General features: G+C 40.9%; 1 protein-coding gene across 1 annotated transcript in view; it reads left to right on the forward strand.

Annotated features, from left to right (window-relative positions):
- LOC136579155 (cadherin-19-like) overlaps positions 1-21,418 on the forward strand; it is a 176,284-nt gene that overhangs the window by 116,665 nt on the left and 38,201 nt on the right. Inside the window, exons 6-9 of the mRNA XM_066579503.1 lie at positions 4,864-5,051; positions 6,765-6,997; positions 8,295-8,428; positions 10,048-10,169. Coding sequence (XP_066435600.1) covers positions 4,864-5,051; positions 6,765-6,997; positions 8,295-8,428; positions 10,048-10,169 — 677 coding nt within the window. The remainder of the gene's footprint in view (positions 1-4,863; positions 5,052-6,764; positions 6,998-8,294; positions 8,429-10,047; positions 10,170-21,418) is intronic.

Here is a 21,418-nt window from a genome sequence, read left to right on the forward strand (position 1 = left end):
ATGCCTGCGTATTTGGGCACGCAGAAAAGAACGCAGATGGGCTCCTGAGATGGTGCGCAAATATGCATTGAATACATAGGCTTCCTGCGCATTCACCACGTATTTGCGCGGCCCATTCACTTCAATGGCCTATCGGGGTGCGTAGTTTGAAACAATATAGGTCATGCTGTGTGAGAATATACATCATGTGAATGAACTCATTGACATCAATGGCTTCTGTTCTCTGCATATTATGTACGCAAATACGCTGGTGTGAACGAGCCCTTACTGTACTGTCTTACAATCGGCCCTTTGAAGTTCACCAAAAACCTGATGTGGCCCCCGGTGAAAAAGAGTTTGACACCCCTGCCCTAGGCGAATGGGAAACCAACTGACATTTTTAACCGGAGACTGGAGCAAATTCAGTCTTAGATGCCAGGCATCTCCATCTGATTGGTAACATATAGAGATGAGCGAGTATACTCGCTAAAGGCAATTGCTCGAGCGAGCATTGCCTTTAGCGAGTATCTCCCCACTTGAGACGGAAGGTTCGGGTGCCAGCAGCGGACAGGGAGCTGTGGGGGAGAGCGGGGCGGAACGGAGGGGAGATCTCTCTCTCCCTCTCTCCCCCCCCCGCTCCCTTTTGCTGACTGCCGCTACTCACCGCTCCCCCGCGCCTGCACCCGAACCTTCCGTCTCAAGCGGGGAGATACTCGCTAAAGGCAATGCTCGCTCAAGCAATTGCCTTTAGCGAGTATACTCGCTCATCTCTAGTAACGTACTGTAATTCACATATTGTGTGCCAAAGGTTGCTGAGTGACTGAGATATTATTCTATCTCCTTATTTACTGAACTGTTATACAATTAACCTGTTATATTGAACGCTGGTGTCTTTGGCATGCGTGGGTACCGACGCCATTTCAGCCCGCCTTCCCTTCCTCTGACTGACATTCAGGGAATTTCTAACGTCTATTGTATAACTACTATGTTGTAACTTTACGGTCACAGCTGTGACCACCTCACATTGTATATGGTTACAATTGAATTGGGGACTTGGCAAACATAGATGTATTTTCTTGTGGGCATGGTGGGCTATGCAGTTTTTACATTGACGGACGGACGTATAATAAAGATTAGATTACATAACAAGACATACGAACAGTAGTTGTTATTTGTCACAGCACATGAATTTGCTTTCTCTTCTATCACTTGGGTCTAATCCACCTGCTCTTAAATTACAACCCACAACGCCGCTGTGTACGGTGCATCAATCTTGGCTATAACCCAGCTAATGCGTTCTCATTGCCGACAATCCCTTCTTACAGTTTGAGTAGGACTGCTATTAATTCTATATGATAGACAAACAGACTATTTCTATATAAACAACTCAGCAGGATTAGCTCTACACAACAGACAAGCACACTAACTCTATATAAAGGACAGGTAGGACATTTTGAGCACACAGAAAGATTGCTTAATTAATCAATGATAACTTGACTTTCCACACCTTCCACACTTTTCTGGAGGGTGTAAGAATTGACCTTGGTACAATGTTTGCTGCCTCTCAATCTCAATCATGGCAGCCAGATTTATGATTATAGGATTCTTCTCAGACGCCGGACACAGTATGTCCCGCCCTAGGGTCTCTAGCATTTCTGCCGCTACACAGTTTAATAATCTACCCTCAGACAGAGGGATCCACTCATGAACGTTCAAACGATAAACAAATAAGTGTGGATAGTAACCCTCAACCAGTGGACCATAGCCACACCGGTGAGCGGGGTGGGGGTTATCCTGCTTACAGATCTCCCATCCCCAGGTGCTTATGGTTAACAATAACCCTTTCTTACAATCGGGGTAAGACATGGGAGTGGGACGTACACACAAATAGATAGAACACCAGTACGGCTGGCTTAGTCTCACTGCCCCTCGGGATCCTGTCTGGCAGTTCCCTTTCCCCTAGGTCTATTACCAGACTCTCCAAAGTAGCAATACCTGTCCAGATGTTTGACAGTTCCCCTACTCTTAGGTTTTGTAGCCAAACCTCACCCTAGTAGGGATACCTGTTCAAACTCCCCTGACAGTTCCCTTACTCTTAGGATTTGTAGCCAAACCTCACCCGAGTAGGGATACCTGCTCAGGTTCCCCCCCCCCCCCTCCCCTTAGGGCAACTCATTGACCTTGCCAGTCGACCAGTACTCTCAAGACTACAGGCATGCAAACATTCCTTTTCTTTATATATATATGACAGGTTTTGATGAGTGGTCGAGACTTAAAATACCTGTCGTGCGGATCCAGAGCGATCGGCCTTGACACGGCACATAGGCAAGCTTGGAGTCAGCCACACAGGTATAGATAATTAATTTATCTTACCGTGTTCTGATGATTTGTTGGGCCCGCCAAGTCCAAGGTTGCCTATGTCCACGCCTTGTTTCCAATTGTCTCTAGATCCTATCGACCACTCCCCGTACGGGCCACCAACTGTCGTGGATTTCCTTTTCGCGTCCACAGCCTACTCAATAAGGAATGTTTACACCCTTCCAGATTAATTATGAATTGATTATGCGCATAAGAAGATTTCACACTGACACAGGTTCAGCATGCATAAGCTTCCTCAATTCTGCTTTATTGTTGGGAGCGCAGCCTCTTTTAAAGAGTTTAACATATCTGCCCATCTGGGCAGGTCAAAGATTACATAGATACAACGTATTGTTTAATTATTGGATAAGCATCTTGAAATTCTTCCATCCTCCGGTCCTCTGCCATTGGCCATCATGTGGTAGCAGGACGAGATGAGTGGGTTGTCTTGGACCCACTTGTGTTTCCTCCGATTTGATTGGATATTACAGCTTAAACTATTAATTGCATAAATTTCCCGTGTTATTTGCATAATTTTCCAGTAAAACTGCTCAGGTTATTATTGCGGTAGCTGCTTCAGACTGTGGTTATTTATGTCTGATTTTACTTCTTCTAGAGTTACTAACTGCTAGCTTTGTTTACAGAGTTTAGTAAGCAGAAAGTTTCATGATATGAGGAAGTAGATATATTGGATACATGAAAGAATATATATCTATATTCGTAGGAAAACAGACAACAATGGAAAAGTACTGTCATTTGGTATACAGAATGCTTAAAGGGGTTGTCCCGCGGCAGCAAGTGGGTCTATACACTTCTGTATGGCCATAATAATGCACTTTGTAATGTACATTGTGCATTAATTATGAGCCATACAGAAGTTATAAAAAGTTTTTCACTTACCTGCTCCGTTGCTGGCGTCCTCGTCTCCATGGTTGCCGTCTAATTTTCGCCGTCTAAAATGGTTGAATGGCCAAATTAGACGCGCTTGCGCAGTCCGGGTCTTATCTTCTCAATGGGGCTCCGTGTAGCTCCGTGTAGCTCCGCCCCGTCACGTGCCGATTCCAGCCAATCAGGAGGCTGGAATCGGCAATGGACCGCACAGAAGAGCTACGGTCCACGGAGGGAGCAGACCCCGGCGGCCATCTTCAACCGGTAAGTATAGAAGTCACCGGAGCGCGGGGATTCAGGTAAGCACTGTGCTGTTCTTTTTTTCAGTCCCTGCATCGGGGTTGTCTCGCGCCGAACGGGGGGGGGGTTGAAAAAAAACAAAAAACGTTTCGGCGCGGGACAACCCCTTTAACATATAAAAACAGGTCCACTGTCCACTACACATGTCCACTATCCAAAATATAAATATATTGGATTTCCACTACAATCTCTTAGTGTGTTTGAAATCGCAAAGCAATACACTCACCCATAAGATGTTTATTTCCTAAATGCTTCATTCTCCAGATATTAAAGTTATTGATTCATCTGTCCTCCGGTTGATGACTGCGCCTTGTGGTACCCCACTTGATACATTCTTCCACTTGGATGTGCAGCCATTTATGACCACTCTTTGAGTACGATCACTCAGCCAGTTCTAAATCCACCTAACAGTTGCCTTGTCAATCCCATATTTGGTCATACAGGTGTCTGTACTGAGTAGTAAAATGCCAAAGTCTCAGGATGTAAAAAAGGCAAAACCAGGTATGTAGCAGGGTCAGAAGCAGGGGGAAAACAAGTCACTGCATGGCTGGCAGAAATCAAATTCAGGAACTCCTAGGTCTAAATCCATATGAGCACAGTAGGACATTCAAAATTAGAGTCCAAACACAAGCCAGATCAGAAACATCAGAAGACTATCAGAATATATTATACCAAACACACTGACTAGCGGCAATATTAATTTTCACTGAAGGTCTAGATCAACTAAGCTCTATAGCCAGGTAGATTAGCTCCGGATAAACAGCTAAATGCCTTGCAAGCAGAAATAACCCATATGGGATGTTCACACGCAGCTGGAAATGGATCAAAATCTGTACCAAAATCAGGATTAAAACCGCAACAAAAAAATAGTAAAAATCGTAGCCATTGATTTGGATTTTGACGCAGTTTTTGATGTGGATTCGCAGCAGATTTTACACTGTCAATTAAGAGGGTAAAATCTACTGCAAATCTGCATCAAAATCCACACCAAGGGAGTAGATGATGCCTTTTTTTTTGTTGTGGCTTTGATGTAGATTTTGGTGTGGATTTTCTGCTGCAGAAAGGCCTCACCATTTTCAACTATGTGTGAAAATACCCCTACTAATCTGAACCACTGGGTGTGGTAACGCATCAGATCTAGAATCACAAAGGGAATAGCAAAACTGAATATGTATTGAGGATAGGAAAACCATTATCAGACCAGTGACTGTTGGGCAAAGTGCTGCTTGCTATAGTTGTGCTTTGGTAATACAAAGTTTTTGAAGAAAAATATATATTTGACAGATGAAACACAAATATTAATCAAACATGCCACATTGAACGGCACTTTTATTTCAGATACATATGAGATGACGATTATCGAATCATCTACTGTTGGAGAATTTGTTGGAGCGGTTTTGGCTGATGACATTGATATTGGACATAATGCAGAAATGATTTATTCAATTGATGAAAGAGGGGATTACAGTATGTTTAATATAACTACTGATGCTTTGACACAAGAAGGAATAATTACACTAAATAAGGTAAAGACTTGTGTTTTACTGTACTGGTTGATTTTCTAGAAATGAATGGGGTTGTCCGGTAGGAACAATACAGTCTTGTAAGCTATTTTAGTTCTTTATTATGAACGTCATATATAGAGATTCCCTTTTAGCATTATCCTCTAATATCTAGAGAGGAAAGCTGCTAAAAAGGCAGCTCTTTCTTTGGGAAACTTGGCACAACAATAAAGTACAGTACAAGGTTATCTATTCATTTGTATGCTAATGTGTGGCCACTTCACTTTATAATTGCTGACACTTCTGCAGTTACAAAAGGTGGTACTAATGGGACTCTTTAAATACCCTTTATACTGTAAAATACAAATTTTACATAGAAAGCTATGGTATAATGGCAATAGAGATCTATTTCTATAGTGCATAGCCTTGTTCCCCAATATACATACCTTTAACAATCCCAATGGAATAATTGCCAGGGCTCATATCACCTTGGAGCCAATCTTAGACCTGACAGAGGTCTCCGAGGCTGTTTCATTTAGGTCTATTAGGGAAAACTTGTAGCATACCTTGATATGTGCTTTGGGGTGTAATTTGGCAATAAGAAAATGGCTGAGATTGTCCAGATGATGTTCAACTTAGCTTCATTTCTGCCACAAACACAAGATCTGTGGTACACACATACAGCACATAAATACATCCAAAGAAATTCATGAAAGAAATAAAGAAAGTCATGCCTGTCTGAGCACTAACTAAAAGTGATTTTTCTCATATATTTATGCTATAAAAAGTATGATGAATATTATACGTCAGTCAATCTACTCTACAGCAGAATTGTTTGTACCCCAGACTCTTGACAGACACTGCTTTTCATTGCAGTCTCATCTGAACTGACTGGGGATCAAGACAAATTACCATTCTTGATCAGGAGAGAGAATGATGGGTCCCACTACCAATCTTGACTGGGGAAGGCAATGGCAAACCACCCTGTAAAAACAGTCTGCCAAGAAAATGTCACGATGTGATGTCACCCTGGGCTACTTTACCTTATACTACCAACCTACCCATAATTCTAATAAAATCCTGACCATAAAATTCACTTAAAGAAAGGCTTAATAAACTAGGTCTGCTGAGCAAAACCCAACTCTCCCAGATTCCTCATCTCACCTAGCTTAACTATCTGGGTGAATTGAACACTCCGTCCAATATTTTCCCTGCCGATGGCTTACAAGAGACACAATATGCAGTCACACAGAAACATTTCAGAAAATTGTGAATAAAAAAATAAATTAAAAGGAGTATTCCCTTTTTATCAAGTAATAGCAAATCAGTAATGGCAACACTTTATGATAGGTGGTAGTCTAACCTCTGATACCCCTGCAAACCTAAGATTAAAAGGTACCCCCAACATTAAATGAACATAAATTAAGCACTAGCAAATACATGCACAAAAAGGTTAAACTATAAAAGTACATGTCCCATTATAAAGATCTTGTTAAGCCATGTTGACACAAAGCTAAAAAGAAGCAAAAGAAGAACTGTGTCTAATTTTAATGTTAAACTTAAAGGGGAATATATATATATATATATATATATATATATATATATATTTAAGATCTGTTATAAATAGGTTATTTTCTGATTACACCTTCTTGTTAAAGATTAAATGTTACACTGTTGAAGTGTTTCAATTTTTCAAATTTTAATATAAAACTTTTTTCATTCCTGTAACACATTTAGCTAGTCGACTTTGAAAGCAGAAGAAGATATAACATTCGAGTAAGAGCAGAAAACAAGTATAACACTGCACTGTTTGATACAGCAACCGTAAGAATCAGTGTTTCTAACGTTGATGAACCTCCTGTGTTTCTTGAAAAAGAATATTTCATGGAAATCCCTGAAAGTGCCACAGTTGGCTCATATGTTGGCTCTGTGACTGCAAAAGACCCTGACGGCACTGATATTATGATAAGGTGAAAGCATTTGTAAAATAATATGTAAAGTATTTTTAGTCGAACAATTATGATTCTGCTTTTTTGGCAATATACAAATATTTCCTGTTTGCATAATTTCTACCACCATTATCTTGAAATCACAAAAATTACTTATGCTTTGTGCCATATGTATTTAAAGTGTGGTTGAGCATTGACGCATGTCTTTTAAGTTTGACTAGTGGAGGGGAGAGGATGTGTATAAAGGGAACAGAGAGGGTAAAGGGGTTGTCCTTTAGTTGAAGATCATTAAAAAGAGCTATACATGTCGTACTTCAAAATAAAAAAATAAAACCGTACCCACCTTTTCAATCTCCTCCATTCCAGCACAAATGCCCCAGTTGTCCCTGTAGGTCTTTATATGTAAGTTGCTACATTGAAGTTAAAGTTTCCTTCCTTGTTCATCTCTTGAGGTGACTATTCCAAACATTCACAGCTCTTGGGGGAAAGAAGCCTTAACATATCTGGAAATTAAAGGGAACCTGTTACCTCCTAACATGATCATTAACTAAGCTATGGTGCTGTTCAGGAAGGTGTTGGTGAGTCAGGTCATGCAACAAGTAGAATCCTGCTTCTAGTAAAAACAAACAACATTTGGTTCCATGTTAGCCAGTAGAGCAAATTGTAATTGTTCTCAGCAAGAGAAACGAAGTAATCTTGTAGATATGATACCTTTTAATGGCTAACAAAATACATGATATTATAGCAAGCTTTCAAACCTACGCAGTTTTCTTCCTCAGGCTTATAGAGTAGATCTGAAGAAACATGCATTTATACATGTGACATATTAAGATGTGGAATTTCACTTTAAAGGGACTATAACTTTTCAAATGACTTGTGCTCATCTACTAGCGTTTGTTAGTCTCATCATTTCTGTAATATTAAAAATTGTTTTGCTTTACAACTGTAAATCATGTTTGAAGTGGCTGCCACTAGGGATCTCCTAGCTTCTCTGCAATTCACTTTCCATTGGTAAGTACAGATCTGTTGTAGTACAGAGCACACAGGGATGTTTCCTTAGCAATGCGGGGAGGAGCTATCTTCACAGGCCTCTCCTGTGCAATCAGAGGCTACAAGCTGGCATCTGCAGACGCTGTGATAATGATCTCCGCAATCTCTGCCTCTCCTGTGTGTAAACATACATTATATGGGGGAAGACTACCTGAGCATCAGGAGTTACAGATATGAAACAGGGCACAGACATCACCAAAAGTGTAAGGAAAAACTGTTATATTCTAGAAAACTTGTTGAAAACTCAGTTACACTTTAATTTCTCTAGGTATGGCATTCTTCACAAGAAATACTCCAGACCATTTGAAATTCATCCAAATAATGGTTCTATCTTCACAATTAAATCTTTGGATCGAGAAGCTGATATTTGGCATAATATAACAGTATCTGCAACAGAGGCAAGTAAGTGATACTTGTAAAGAACTACTTATTGCTTATTCCTAACCTTTTGACCATGATACTATTTAAAAATTTACAGATGTGAATTACTAGGAATTTCCTATCCTAGTAATTCACATTTGTGTAGCGATGTATGGTGGTGCGGCACCATGAAGAGCTTTGTGGGTGAGGAGTTTTAATTTAGTTCTCCAGTGGATGGGCAGCCAATGCAATCACTGGTATGGTGCAGAGGCATCTGAGAAACAGCTTGATAGAAAACTGGATTGGAGAGGGGAGAGTCTGGTGCGGGGAAAGCCAATGAACAGCGAGTTGCAGTAGTCGAGTCAGGAATGGATGAGAGAGACAGTGAGTGTCTTTAGCATGACCGTAGCTGGCGTTTATCAATATTTCTGAGGTGCAGGTGGCATGTTTGGGCCAGAGATTGGATGTGGGGGGTAAAAGAGAGTCCAGTGTGATGCCAAGGCAGCAGGTGTGCTGTCTGGGGGTCATGGTGGTGCCAGATACTGATATGGAGATGTTGGTGGGAGCTCGGCTGGTTGAGGGTAGAAAGATGAGGAGGTCAGCTTTTGAGAGGTTAAGTTTGAGAAAGAGGGAGGACATGGTCCAGGAATAGGTAATTTACTGATAATAAAATACTATAAAATGTTCTTTGTCACAATAAATTCAGAGTGCTTTTTACCTCAACATGTCTCTGTGTATAAAATTATTTAGCATCATCCCATTTGGCTCTTAGTCATGTAAAATGATCCCAAAGAGATGACCCTGTTTTAGTGGGTAATAATTTCTCTACTTTGAGGGCGAGCACCCACTGGCGTTTTTTTACCTGCGTTTTGCGTTTTGCGTTTTTCCTGCACAGGCATAGAGATAACATGTGTTCCTGTCCACTGGCGTTTTTTTTGCGTTGCGTTTGCGTTTTTAACATAGGAACTGTCAGTTGCATATGTGTCCTTATTTTTCTCCATTGAAATTAATGGAAAAGCCGCGAAAACGCCACGAAAAACGCCGCGAAAAACGCGCGGAAAAAACGTGGGAAACGCGGCGAAAACGCTGCGTTTTTTTCCCGCGGAAAACGCAAACGCCAGTGGGTGCTCGCCCTGATAGGGGGTATTCCCATCTCAACTTTTACAACATATCAACAGGCTATGCCTTAAACGTCTGATAGAATCTGCTTGGGTTGTAACCCCAACCCCAACTACCATAGTCCATATGCAGTCACTGGGAGTTCCTGGCCTTACAGAAACAATCAAGCAGGCACCACTATTCTGTTATAAATCAATAGGATTTACACAGTGTAGCACGGCAAGCTATGCTGTTCCTGTAACTTAAGAGCTGTGGAAACAGAGAACCTCGCTACTTGCACAACTTCCACTGACATCTATGAGAATTGTGCAAACAGCATAGCCCAGCAGTGTTTGGCTGTGTCCTTCCACCTGTCAATGTCATATAAAGTAGTATTCCAATTGCAGCTAAAGTTGAGAACATACCTTTAAAGCCAGTAAATACTTTACATTTTAGTAAAATGTACTGTATAGTCAGTAAAATATATGTGAAATGTATTATTTATGTGCTATGAAATTTTACACATTTTTTAAATATCTTCTTTATTTCTGTTCGCCTTTCAGAAACAGCAGCCTATGTGTCATATGTACATGTGTATATTCGAGTTATGGATGTTAATGACAATTCTCCTCAACTTCAAAATTTGCCTGATATATATGTATGTGAAAAATCAAGAATCGGACAGGTAATGTACATGACATGATTTTCATATATGAACTAATGTACTAATAAACTGTATAATATAGCTATCACACTGCTGTATTTAGTACGTTTATACCCGCTGGATAATATTTTAAATTTGTACAAGATTTTCAAACCTTGGAGTCATGAAGAGATGTATTACACAAGTTATAGAAAATGAAAGACTTCAGTGTATTGTAAGATTTCCTTATCACAGAGACTATTGTCACACCAAGGACATTGATTTCTATTGTTTGCTTCAGTGTTAGGGTGCTACTACAGAACAATGGGTAATGCTTGTGCTTTAACAGTGATTGGAGTGCACTTGGACATGGAGCTTGAAATAATTGCAAGTGCAATTGCAATCCAGAAAATACACTTATTTTCAAAAAAAATAATCAAACACCCAGAAGGAGGTGTCAGAATCGAATGAAACTTTATATGTGTGATTGTAGCATTGATATAAGTAAGTGATTACAATATTAGAGCAAAAGGATAATTTATTGCAGAAAACTGAATGCTTGAAGGGAAGCTCTACTTCAAGCTTGAATGCAAGATGTGATGGCATACTGATTCTGTATAGTATCCTACTACATATTAGTTCATGCTTCCTGCAACTGAGCCTCTACATCATACAAATTTGTAGGCTCTCAAAGTTGACCTCCAAGATTATCCTATACATGTCCTACTGGCGATAAATCAAGCAACTGGGTTGGCCATGGAATGCGCCAATGTTGTGGAGACATTCCTTTGACACCTTTCTTGTGTGTAGCCAAGCATTATCCTGCTGGAAAATGCCTCTTGGAAGCTGCTATGAGAGGCAACACATGTGGCTGCATATTGTCCTGTACATATTGCTGAGCTGTCATTGTCCCTCATACCACTACTAGGGGTGACCGACTGTCATATGTGATGGCTCCCAAGATCATCACATCAGCAGTGGGTGCAGTGTGCCACTACACAGCAAAGGCAGGATTGAGGTGCTCACCCCAAAGTTTCCAGACGTGAACATTGTTGTTGTCAATGCCCATAATTAACCTGGATTTATTGCTAATGACAACCTGGTTGCACTCCGCAGCAGCCCAGTTTTATCATTCATGACATCACTGAAGACGATAGTGGATGGGTATCAAAGGCAATACATGGAATAAACGACATGAGACTAGATGTCTTTCACACAAGTGCCAGGAAATAATTTCGACAAACACAGGGGGCCTGTAATGATGATGCCACCTGTCTATGGATGGTGGACAACTAAACAGTTGGAGCTGCTCATGCTTGTCGGATGATCGAACGGTCAGACAATTCTCACTACTGGTGGTCTATCAAGGGCATCCTGAGTCTGAATGCCCTCATGCATTCACGGGTCCCAACACCTCCTAATATTGTATAGGGAAAGTCCCGCAGCACTCCTTAGTAATATACATAGTAACATAGTATGTAAGGCCGAATGAAGACAATGTCCATCTAGTCCAGCCTGTCTATCCTACTGTGTTGATCCAGAGGAAGGCAAAAAACCCCAAGGCCAGAAGCCAATTAGCCCTTTTGGGAGAAAAATTCCTTCCCGACTCCCTAATGGCAATCAGACTGTTCCCTGGATCAACCCCTAATAGTTCCTACCTGCCTATATACCAGGATTGACACTTAACCTAATATTTATATCCTGTAATATCCTTCTCCAGAAAGACATCAAGTCCCTTTTTAAACTCCTCTATGGATTTTGCCATCACCACTTCCTCCGGTAGAGAGTTCCACAGTCTAACTGCTCTTACAGTAAAGAACCCCTTTCTGTGTTGGTGATGAAACCTACTTTCCTCTAATCGTAGCGGATGTCCTCTTGTTACCGTCGTGGTCCTGGGTGTAAACAGATCACGGGAGAGATCCATGTGTTGTCCCCTCATGTACTTATACATGGTTATTTGGTCGCCTCTTAACCTTCTTTTTTCTAGAGTAAATAGTCTTAATTTGGATAGCCTCTCTGGGTATTCCAGTCCCGTCATTCCATGTATTAGTTTAGTTGCCCTTCTTTGAACCCCCTCAAGCACTGTGACATCTTTCCTGAGCACCGGTGTCCAGAATTGTACGCAGTATTCCATGTGAGGCCTGACAAGTGCCTTATATAATGGAAGGATAATGTTCTTGTCCTTCGCCCCTATACCTCTTTTAATGCACCCCAAGACTTTATTTGCCTTTGCAGCAGCTGACTGGCATTGGTAACTCCAGTTTAGTCTATTATCCACTAATACCCCCAGATCCTTTTCCATATCACTTTTCCCTAGTGGTAATGCACAGCACGTGCAGAGGTTCCAGTAAGGAAAAATGAACAGCCACCAGCGGGGCTATGGACCTACAGCCCCAGGTATGTTCCGTTAGCAGCAATAAAGTGGCAGCATCAGTGGTGGAGTAAGCAAAAAGTAAATTTATTGCTCCATAAAAATGGCGACGTTTCGACTAGGTGAGTCTTTATCAAGGCTTGATAAAGACTCACCAATCGAAACGTCGCCATTTTTATGGAGCAATAAATCTACTTTTTGCTTACCCCACCACTGATGCTGCCACTTTATTGCTGCTAACGGAAAACACCCCCTAATAGTCTGTTTCACACAAACATATGTAAAATCAATAATATGGTCCACAATGTAGATGCATGATGAAGTAGAATGCACCAGTATTTCATTAATATTTCATCAGTATTACATCAGTATTGTATCTGTATATGTTTTCATTGGTACTACTTCAATTTGGGCAAAAAGTAATCTGGTTTTGCTCAATAGAGCATAAGAAAAATGAATGCAAATACAGATGCAATACTGATAAAATACTGATGCATCCATATTTTAAGCACTCTCAATAGACTTCAATATGTGTTCTTCCCCTGCAAAAGAGATAAAAGCTATGCATGCTGTGTTTTTTGAATATGCACATAATTTATATTTCGATCTATTGATGTTAACATCAACTCTGTATAAGGCCCCCAAAAAACTGCTGACATATAGTGCAATGTCAACTGTAACACATCCATATTATGGATCCATTTTACGGACATGTTACAAAATGCTCATCTGAGTTTGAAATGCCAGGCAAGAAAACATCATATTTAGAGATGAGCGAACTTACTCGGCCACGCCCCTTTTTCGCCCGAGCACCGCGATTTTCGAGTACTTCCGTACTCGGGCAAAAAGATTCGGGGGGCGCCGTGGGTGAGTGGGGGGTTGCAGCGGGGAGTGGGGGGAGAGGGAGAGAGAGAGGGCTCCCCCCTGTTCCCCGCAGCTACCCCCTGCTCCGCCACGCCTCCCCCCGCCCCCCGGCGCCCCCTGAATCTTTTCACCAGAGTATGGAAGTACTCGAAAATCGTGGTGCTCGATCGAGTAATTACTCGAAACGAGTAGGTTCGCTCATCTCTAATCATATTATATTTTATATACCAGAGATACATTTTAATAATTGGAAACTGCTGAAACTTGAAATACATAAATAATTGTGGAAAAACTATTATTGTGTTTGAGTAAGGTAGCAGTGTTGGCATGTTTAGCCTTACTTTTCATCACTTTGAACTTATGTGGCAAAAATATAAAATAATGTAACGTGGCCTAGTAAATTGCCAGGTACAATTCTTCTTCAAACAGCCCGGAAATATTGTCAAAGAGGCAGTGGTGAACTTGAACCAAGCTTTAGCTATACTCTGAAGAGGCACAGATGCATAATTATTTCTGCTACTGAGAGGACAACTTGAGCAAGAGTTCATTAGACAGTGTGGCAATGGTTGAACTTACCCTGATTTGTCCAATAGCAGCTAGGCACATTTAAAAGTCTTCAAGCAACACATATTATATGTATATTGGAAATCTCAAATAAGCATATTCAATTCACAATAGAACACATATTAGAAGTTGTAAGTGAGATATTTTTTCATTTCACTCTAAAGACTAACTCATTTAGAAATTGATGGTAGCAACACATCACAAAAAAATTGGACCAGGAACATGTCTACTATTGTTATATGAGATTTCCAAATCACTGCATTCTTTTTTTTTTTCTTAGCATTTATTTACACTTTACACAGCATCCAACTTTTTTGGAATTGGGGTTGGATAATCCTCACTTTCCTTATCTCTTTTGGGCAGGAGCTGTTTACCCACTAGCCCGTTTTATTGAGCTTAATATTCCATTTACACGGGATGATTATCACTCTAAATTTTTTCAAACGAACAAAATTGAACGATAATCATTCAGTGTGAATACAAAAACGTCACTTACTATTTGTTATCACTGACTTTCAGTCAGCAAAAAAATCATTGCTAGATCACAGACTTTTCGCTCAGTGTAAATGCTCAACGCTTGATGTAGAAGGTGAAGCACTGATTGAGAAGCCAGTGAGAAGCCCACGATCCAGAGGTGAAGTCTGGCAGCCTAAATGCTCTGCACGAGCACTAACGACCTTAGCGGTGACGTCTGCACTTGTGCAGCCAATTAGACAACTGTCATCCAGTGTAAAAGGGACATAACTCCTCACAGAGACTCCACTCTCACAATGCAGGAAGCCCTACTCACATCTATTTGTCTCCAGAGCCCAAGATAAGGCAATGTTGCTCTATGTTTGACCAATTGTATCCATGCTTAGCAACAAAGGGGTTTCTTTCGTCACCACAGGCCACTCAGTAATGATGATCAGCACACCAACTACTGCCCATTTTATAAACTACATAGTACTATGCCCATTGTCCTGCCACTAGGTACTCACCTGGTGTACATTACAAGTCCTTCCCTGCAGAGGGTCAAGTAAGTTGCCACTTTTAACATAGCATTGTGTCTCATTGTTCCAGTACCATGCCATCAGACTCAAGAGGAAAACACCACCAACAATGATACATCACATTATACAGTGAAATACCACTAATCATTTGTCCCACACTGCTATTAACAATTAACAGTTAGTTACCACTTACTGTATGTACTCAAGTATTAGCCGACCCAAGTATAAGCCAAGTCAATAAGTTTTACGACAAAAAACTGGTAAAACTTATTGACTTGCGTATAAGCCTAGCTATAGTTGAGTATATACTAGGTAAAAAAAACACAATACTCACCTCCCAGCTGGCGTCTGTGTCCCACTGGATGGCTGTGAATGATCGTGCGCCGGCTGTAATTGGCTGGTGCTCGATCCAACCACAGTGCTTCCTCACACAGCACTGACACAGACACCGGCTAGGAGGTGAGTATTGTGTTTTTTCTTTTTTTCTTAAACCTGACTTGAGTATAAGCTGAGGGGAGCTTTTTCAGCACAAAAAAATGTGCTGAAAAACTTGTCTTATACTCGAGTATATACGGTAATTCATTTTTGAGCCACAATGACTTGAAGCTTTTGCCTGGTAATCACTGTGTAGAACCCTCCCTTACATGCGCCTATATGTGCAAAACTTCAAGGATTTTATATAGTGAAAATTATGTAAAATTAAATCTGCACAACAGAATATTTTTTATTATAGCAGTAGCTTACAAAATAACATTGCCAACTCTATTGGACTTTTTCTATTTGTTTTCTATAGCCTTTCCTTGTTCCACATGTCATTTTACTATGTTAGATTTTGCCTTTTACGAGCTTTCAACACCTTAAAATAGTCTTCTCTGTCCTCATGAAAAAAATAAAGTTTTAAAATGCTTTTATAATAGATTGAAACAAGTACCGTAAACAAGAAACTACGAGAAATTTAAAACAATAACAGTCTAAAATTCAGCAGCACCGTGAATTAATGGAACTATAAATGAATATCTAATAACATTAAAATGTATTGGATCCTACTTTTAAAGATGCATTTTTGTTCACTTGTTTATTTCTCGGAAAGATGTTGGTTTTAAAATTCTCTTTCCAAAGCTTCCAGTTTAATGAATCCTGAAATAACACAATTCATGGCAATTAGATTGCGATCCAATCAATAACACAGCTGCTGAAGTTTTCTAAAAGCTGAACCTAACCTTGTTATCTTTGTCTTAACGTCAGATGTCAACTTTTGCGACTGAAATTTACAAACAACTTACGGGAATCTGTTTTTCGATGCTATTATTTATTTAAAGCTTTTCTTTAGCATCGTATTTGTAAGTTCCTAAAAAAAGTTTTGTCAGTATATAAGTTATACATGAATTTGAATACCTATATGAAAAACATATATTTCTTTGTTGATTTTATTTATATAGTTTGTCCACTTTTTAAAGAGTAGAACTTTATTTAGGTGGCATCTTTAATTTTATGAAATGTATTAGCCAGGATTAGAAAAGCATGGCTACCTTCTATCAAAAACAGTGCCAAACCCGTCCACAAGTTGTGTTTTGTACTGCAGCTCAGCCCTCATTTAGTTCCATGGAACTGAGCTGCAATACCAGATATAACCCTAAGGGCTCTTTCACATGAGCGTATATTGGCTGCTGTTTTCACGGCCGACCGATATACACTACAGTGTGAGGTGTAAAAACTTGTGAATGGGCACACAAATCTAACATTTGTGTGCCTGTTCAGATGGCATGGGCCCCGGCGCATATATGCCAAGGCAGCCATGCCATTGCCCCATCCCTCCCCCTCACTGGCTCACCTCCTCTCTCCTCCCCTCTGACTGATTGCAATGGGAGGGGGCGGAACGGGGCAGAGCTAAGTGCCACCCTGTCCTGCCCCTTCTACTCCTGGCTGCAGACAAGGGGTGGGAATGGGGCAAGAGCTTAACTCTGACCCATCCTACCCCCTCCCATTGTAATCAGCCAGAGGGAAGAAGAGAAGAGGGAGGGAGTTTAGCAGTCACGCTGCTAAACTCCCTCCCACCTCCCTTTTCTAGCCACTGTCATTGGCTCCCATAGAAGCCCATGCAGCGGCCAACGTATTCTGGCCCAAAAGATAGTTCCAAGACTTTCTTTTGGGCGTGACGTAAAAATGCCCGGTGCTATATTGGCTTGCATGGCACTTTTGTGTCGTGGGAATATGGCCATATGATCTAATGCATTGGAATCCAATGCATCAGATCACAGCATATATTGGCCAACCGTGAAAACGCCAGGCCGATATACGCTCATGTGAAAGAGCCCATAGACAGATGTGATGTTTTTTTGGAGGAAAGCAGCCATATTTTTCTAATCTTTAACAACCCTTTCAAGATTACAGGCTCAGTTCTTGAGCAAGCACGTAACATATTATAGTTTATATTAGGCTCCATATGGCTGTTCTTCCTATTCCCCTTCCTTCTCCTCCTCCATGTTTTCAAAAACACAGTAGTACAAGAGTAATTAAATTATAAGTTCAATATTCAATGTAAATATATGATACAGTAACACTCTTGACAATAAGGGCTCAGTCAGACGAGCATTTTTGTGCACGCATGTTATGTTAGGGACATTTACGATTCGCATTTATAAGAACCAACACTTTCCAATGAAAGCAGTCATGTGCATTTTTTACATGCAAATTAAATTCGCACCTGCAAAATATAGGGCATGTGAGTTCCAATGCACCCACTTTTCTACATACAATGTGTGTGGTTTTTTTCCGATGCCTGGAATGCTTGAAAAATGTGCTCATCTGACTGAGCCCTAACAAGAAAGAGTAAGAGAGACTTATGAGTATATTATATCAAAATGCGTACGTCTGGATAAGCGGATATGGACCCGCTGTGCCGTACACTGGTTTGGCTTTGTTCCAAATCTAGAGGTAACACTTGATGAATTTTAGTCTTCCCCCTTTTACCCTATCCATCAAGATCTAGGCTTCTCTGTGGGGTCCCCAGGACATTACACTAGAATTGGTTCAAGCTATGTGGCTGCTGGAGCGACTATAGACTGAGGTGCAGCACTTGAGTATGTGAATAGAGGCATAGTTTAAGGAATCCAGAATCAAAGCAGCCAGTGTATATTTCAGCACAAGAGACAGTCCAGAGGCCAGGGCACATGGAATAAGTTCAAAAGGAATTGGAGCAGCCAGCAGCCAAGACAATGGTCAGTAAAGCAAGCTGAGAACAGTAGTGGAAAAATTCAGAGTAGTCCTGGTATAGCCAAAGTCAGTAACAAGGAAGGCAGAACAAACAAGAAGCTTCTTCATTTGGAAAAGGAGACCAAAAGCTTGGGAACTTTCCTTAAGGGGAAGTTGCTAGATATAACCGAAGATGCTCTGAGATTGGAGGGGGACAAAAATACAAGATACGCACTTTACCTTTAAGACTATGGGAGTGTGTATGCACACTCTTCAAGTATTAGAGAGACTGACAGGGGACCGCAACCCAGCACCTGCCATAGACAGGGGAGAGTGTAAGCTGCGGCCGACAATTTAGACAAGTGAGGAAAGATGGTGGTGGCCGCAACTTGTAACAATATTAAATAAAATGTGTGGAGATAAAGTAAATTGACATACAATATTAAACCTATATTGGGGATGAATAAAAGTATGCAATTCTTTAGGTAGCGAAATCTGGAGAGGTTGGCTTTTTTTTTTAGGTTGGAGGCTATGGAGGTTAGGGTATTGGACAGTGTTGAAGGGTCTACAGAAGCAATTTTCTGAATAAAGGACAGGAACTACAGAAGCCCTTAAGGAAAGGTATGGGGCAGTGATTAAACAGTGGGTGTGTTTTGGCTGGTGTCTACAAATTATTTAAGAGATGTATGGAGGAAGCCAGACTGGATAGAAATTTGTTAACTCTGTTAACATCTTACTAAGAAAGTTCCTCTTTATTCTAGTCACTGATTATAATTACTATAATTATAGTACATATAGTAACATAAGAACTACAGTACAGCACAACCTGCAGTCCACTGTCCTAGATACCAGCATATAAAGAAGGCATAACCTCTAAAGGAGGCAAATGGGAGCAATCAGTGAAATTTGTAATCAGTAGTATTGAATAAGCAGGTTCATCATCTCTTATCAAACATAGAAACAACATTTGACTTCAACACTGAAATAAATTCAAACATTTCACACAATTTGTCAATTTTTATACGTGAGCAAAATTATTTAATTATGCTTGAGGGCAAATCGTTTTTCTATTTCTAAGGTTAGATTTGGTAAGACACTCTATTGTGCCTATCAAACTGACTCTGATTGTCAAAATCATGGAAACTATTCAATCAGCATTTAAATGAAGCTGTCACGTTCAAAATAATTCGCTTGTATGAGAGAACATTATGGATTTTTTTAAATTCATTTTGATTTTATTATATGACGCTTGAGACTAACACTATATAAATTGTATATGCAGTTGTAGTCCAAAGTTTAGAGGCCACAATGAAAATCTGTGATAGTTGATTTCCATTTTTTAAATGTAAATAAAGACATAATTTTGTAACTTTGAAATATATAAAACAAGAAAAAGTTATGGAAATGCAATGGCTCATGTCATCCATCAATTTCCATTAATATTGAAAAAATAACTTATGTACAGTATAAATATTTTGTTACTGTATCCATATCTATAGGAAAGCACAACAGACTTTGCTTTTCTATACTTTTTCACTGTAGCAGAGGAATCACTGCACTAATTCCTTAAAACTTAACTTTTGAGTTCCCTGATATAAAATCAGGAAGGCTTAACAGACAAACAAAACACATAAAGAAAGATTTTCCCTTTAAAGAGTTTTATCACTTTTTTGCTCGTTAAAACCAGAGATGCGAATAGGGTAACAAATTAGCTCTCTATCCCCTGATGAGTGTGTAGAGAAACCCAAACATGGCATATAGGGATTTCCTAAAAAGGGGGCCCAAGTGGGAAAACACAGGCAATAATTCACCATGTGGTCCTAGATAGAGACCAAGCCCAAATGCGTAATGGGAAAAAAATTCATTTTCTCTATTACTTTAACTTTAGGTGACACACATATCAACAAGCAGTATGCCTCCTACCCATGGCCGTATCAGAAAATGCCTGCAGAATATTGCAGTGGAGTCCGACACGGCGCCCCACAAAGACCCCATACTTACCTCTCTGGATGCGCCGCGAGAGTCCCATCTGGCGAGCTGGCGAGCATGCGCAGTGCATGATGTGGCAGCGGTGGGTGGTGACACGTAATCACGCAATACTTCCACTGTGCTCACAATGGAAGTATCACTTGACGGATGGCTTCCATTGACCACAATGGAAGCCAGCCGCATGTTTTTCCATGGCAAATAGAACATGCGGCAACTTCTTTCACGCTGCGGAACTCTGCAGTAGAATTTCGCAGTGTGAACATTGCAAGGCAGAAAGTTATGATGTTCAATAGAACCTAATAGCTGTGGAATAACGTCCGGGGATTTCCGCCGCGTGAAATGCGGCAGAAATCCGTCCGTGGGAATTAGCCCTTAAGTTGAAAGATTTCTTTTAAGCCTTTTTAACCAGTTTGTAAAGCAGCTAAACAACAGGAAACATGGGGCTGATAAATATTTAAATACTAGGGCCAATTAAATAGTCAAACAGAACACACATAGTGTACATAGTGTAAAGATTAATGGTTAGAGATGAGCGAACACCAAAATGTTCGGGTGTTCGTTATTCGTAACGAACTTCCCGTGATGCTCGAGGGTTCGTTTCGAACAACGAACCCCATTGAAGTCAATGGGCGACCAGAACATTTTTGTATTTCGCCGATGCTCGCTAAGGTTTTCATGTGTGAAAATCTGGGCAATTCAGGAAAGTGATGGGAATGACACAGTGACGGATAGGGCAGGCGAGGGGCTACATGTTGGGCTGCATCCTAAGTTCACAGGTCCCACTATTAAGCCACAATAGCGGCAAGAGTGGGCCCCCCCCCCCTCCCAACAACTTTTACTTCTGAAAAGCGCTCATTAGCATGGCATACCTTTGCTAAGCACCACACTACCTCCAACAAAGCACAATCACTGCCTGCATGACACTCCACTGCCACTTCTCCTGAGTTACATGCTGCCCAACCGCACCCCCTCCCCCCCACAGCGCACACCAAAGTGTCCCTGCGCAGCCTTCAGCTGCCCTCATGCCACACCACGCTCATGTCTATTTAGAATTGCGTCTGCCATGACGAGGGACCGCAGGCATACACTGCAGAGGTTGGCACGGCTAGGCAGCGACCCTCTTTAAAAGTGGCGGAGCGATAGCCCACAATGCTGTACAGAAGCAATGAGAAATAGAATCCTGTGCCACCGCCATCAGGAGCTGCACACGTGGGCATAGCAATGGGGAACCTATGTGCCACACACTATTCATTCTGTCAAGGTGTCTGCATGCCCCAGTCAGACCGGGCTTTTTAATTCATAGACACAGGCAGGTACAA

This window comes from Eleutherodactylus coqui, chromosome 9 (genome assembly GCF_035609145.1).
Source record: "Eleutherodactylus coqui strain aEleCoq1 chromosome 9, aEleCoq1.hap1, whole genome shotgun sequence".
NCBI lineage: Eukaryota > Metazoa > Chordata > Amphibia > Anura > Eleutherodactylidae > Eleutherodactylus > Eleutherodactylus coqui.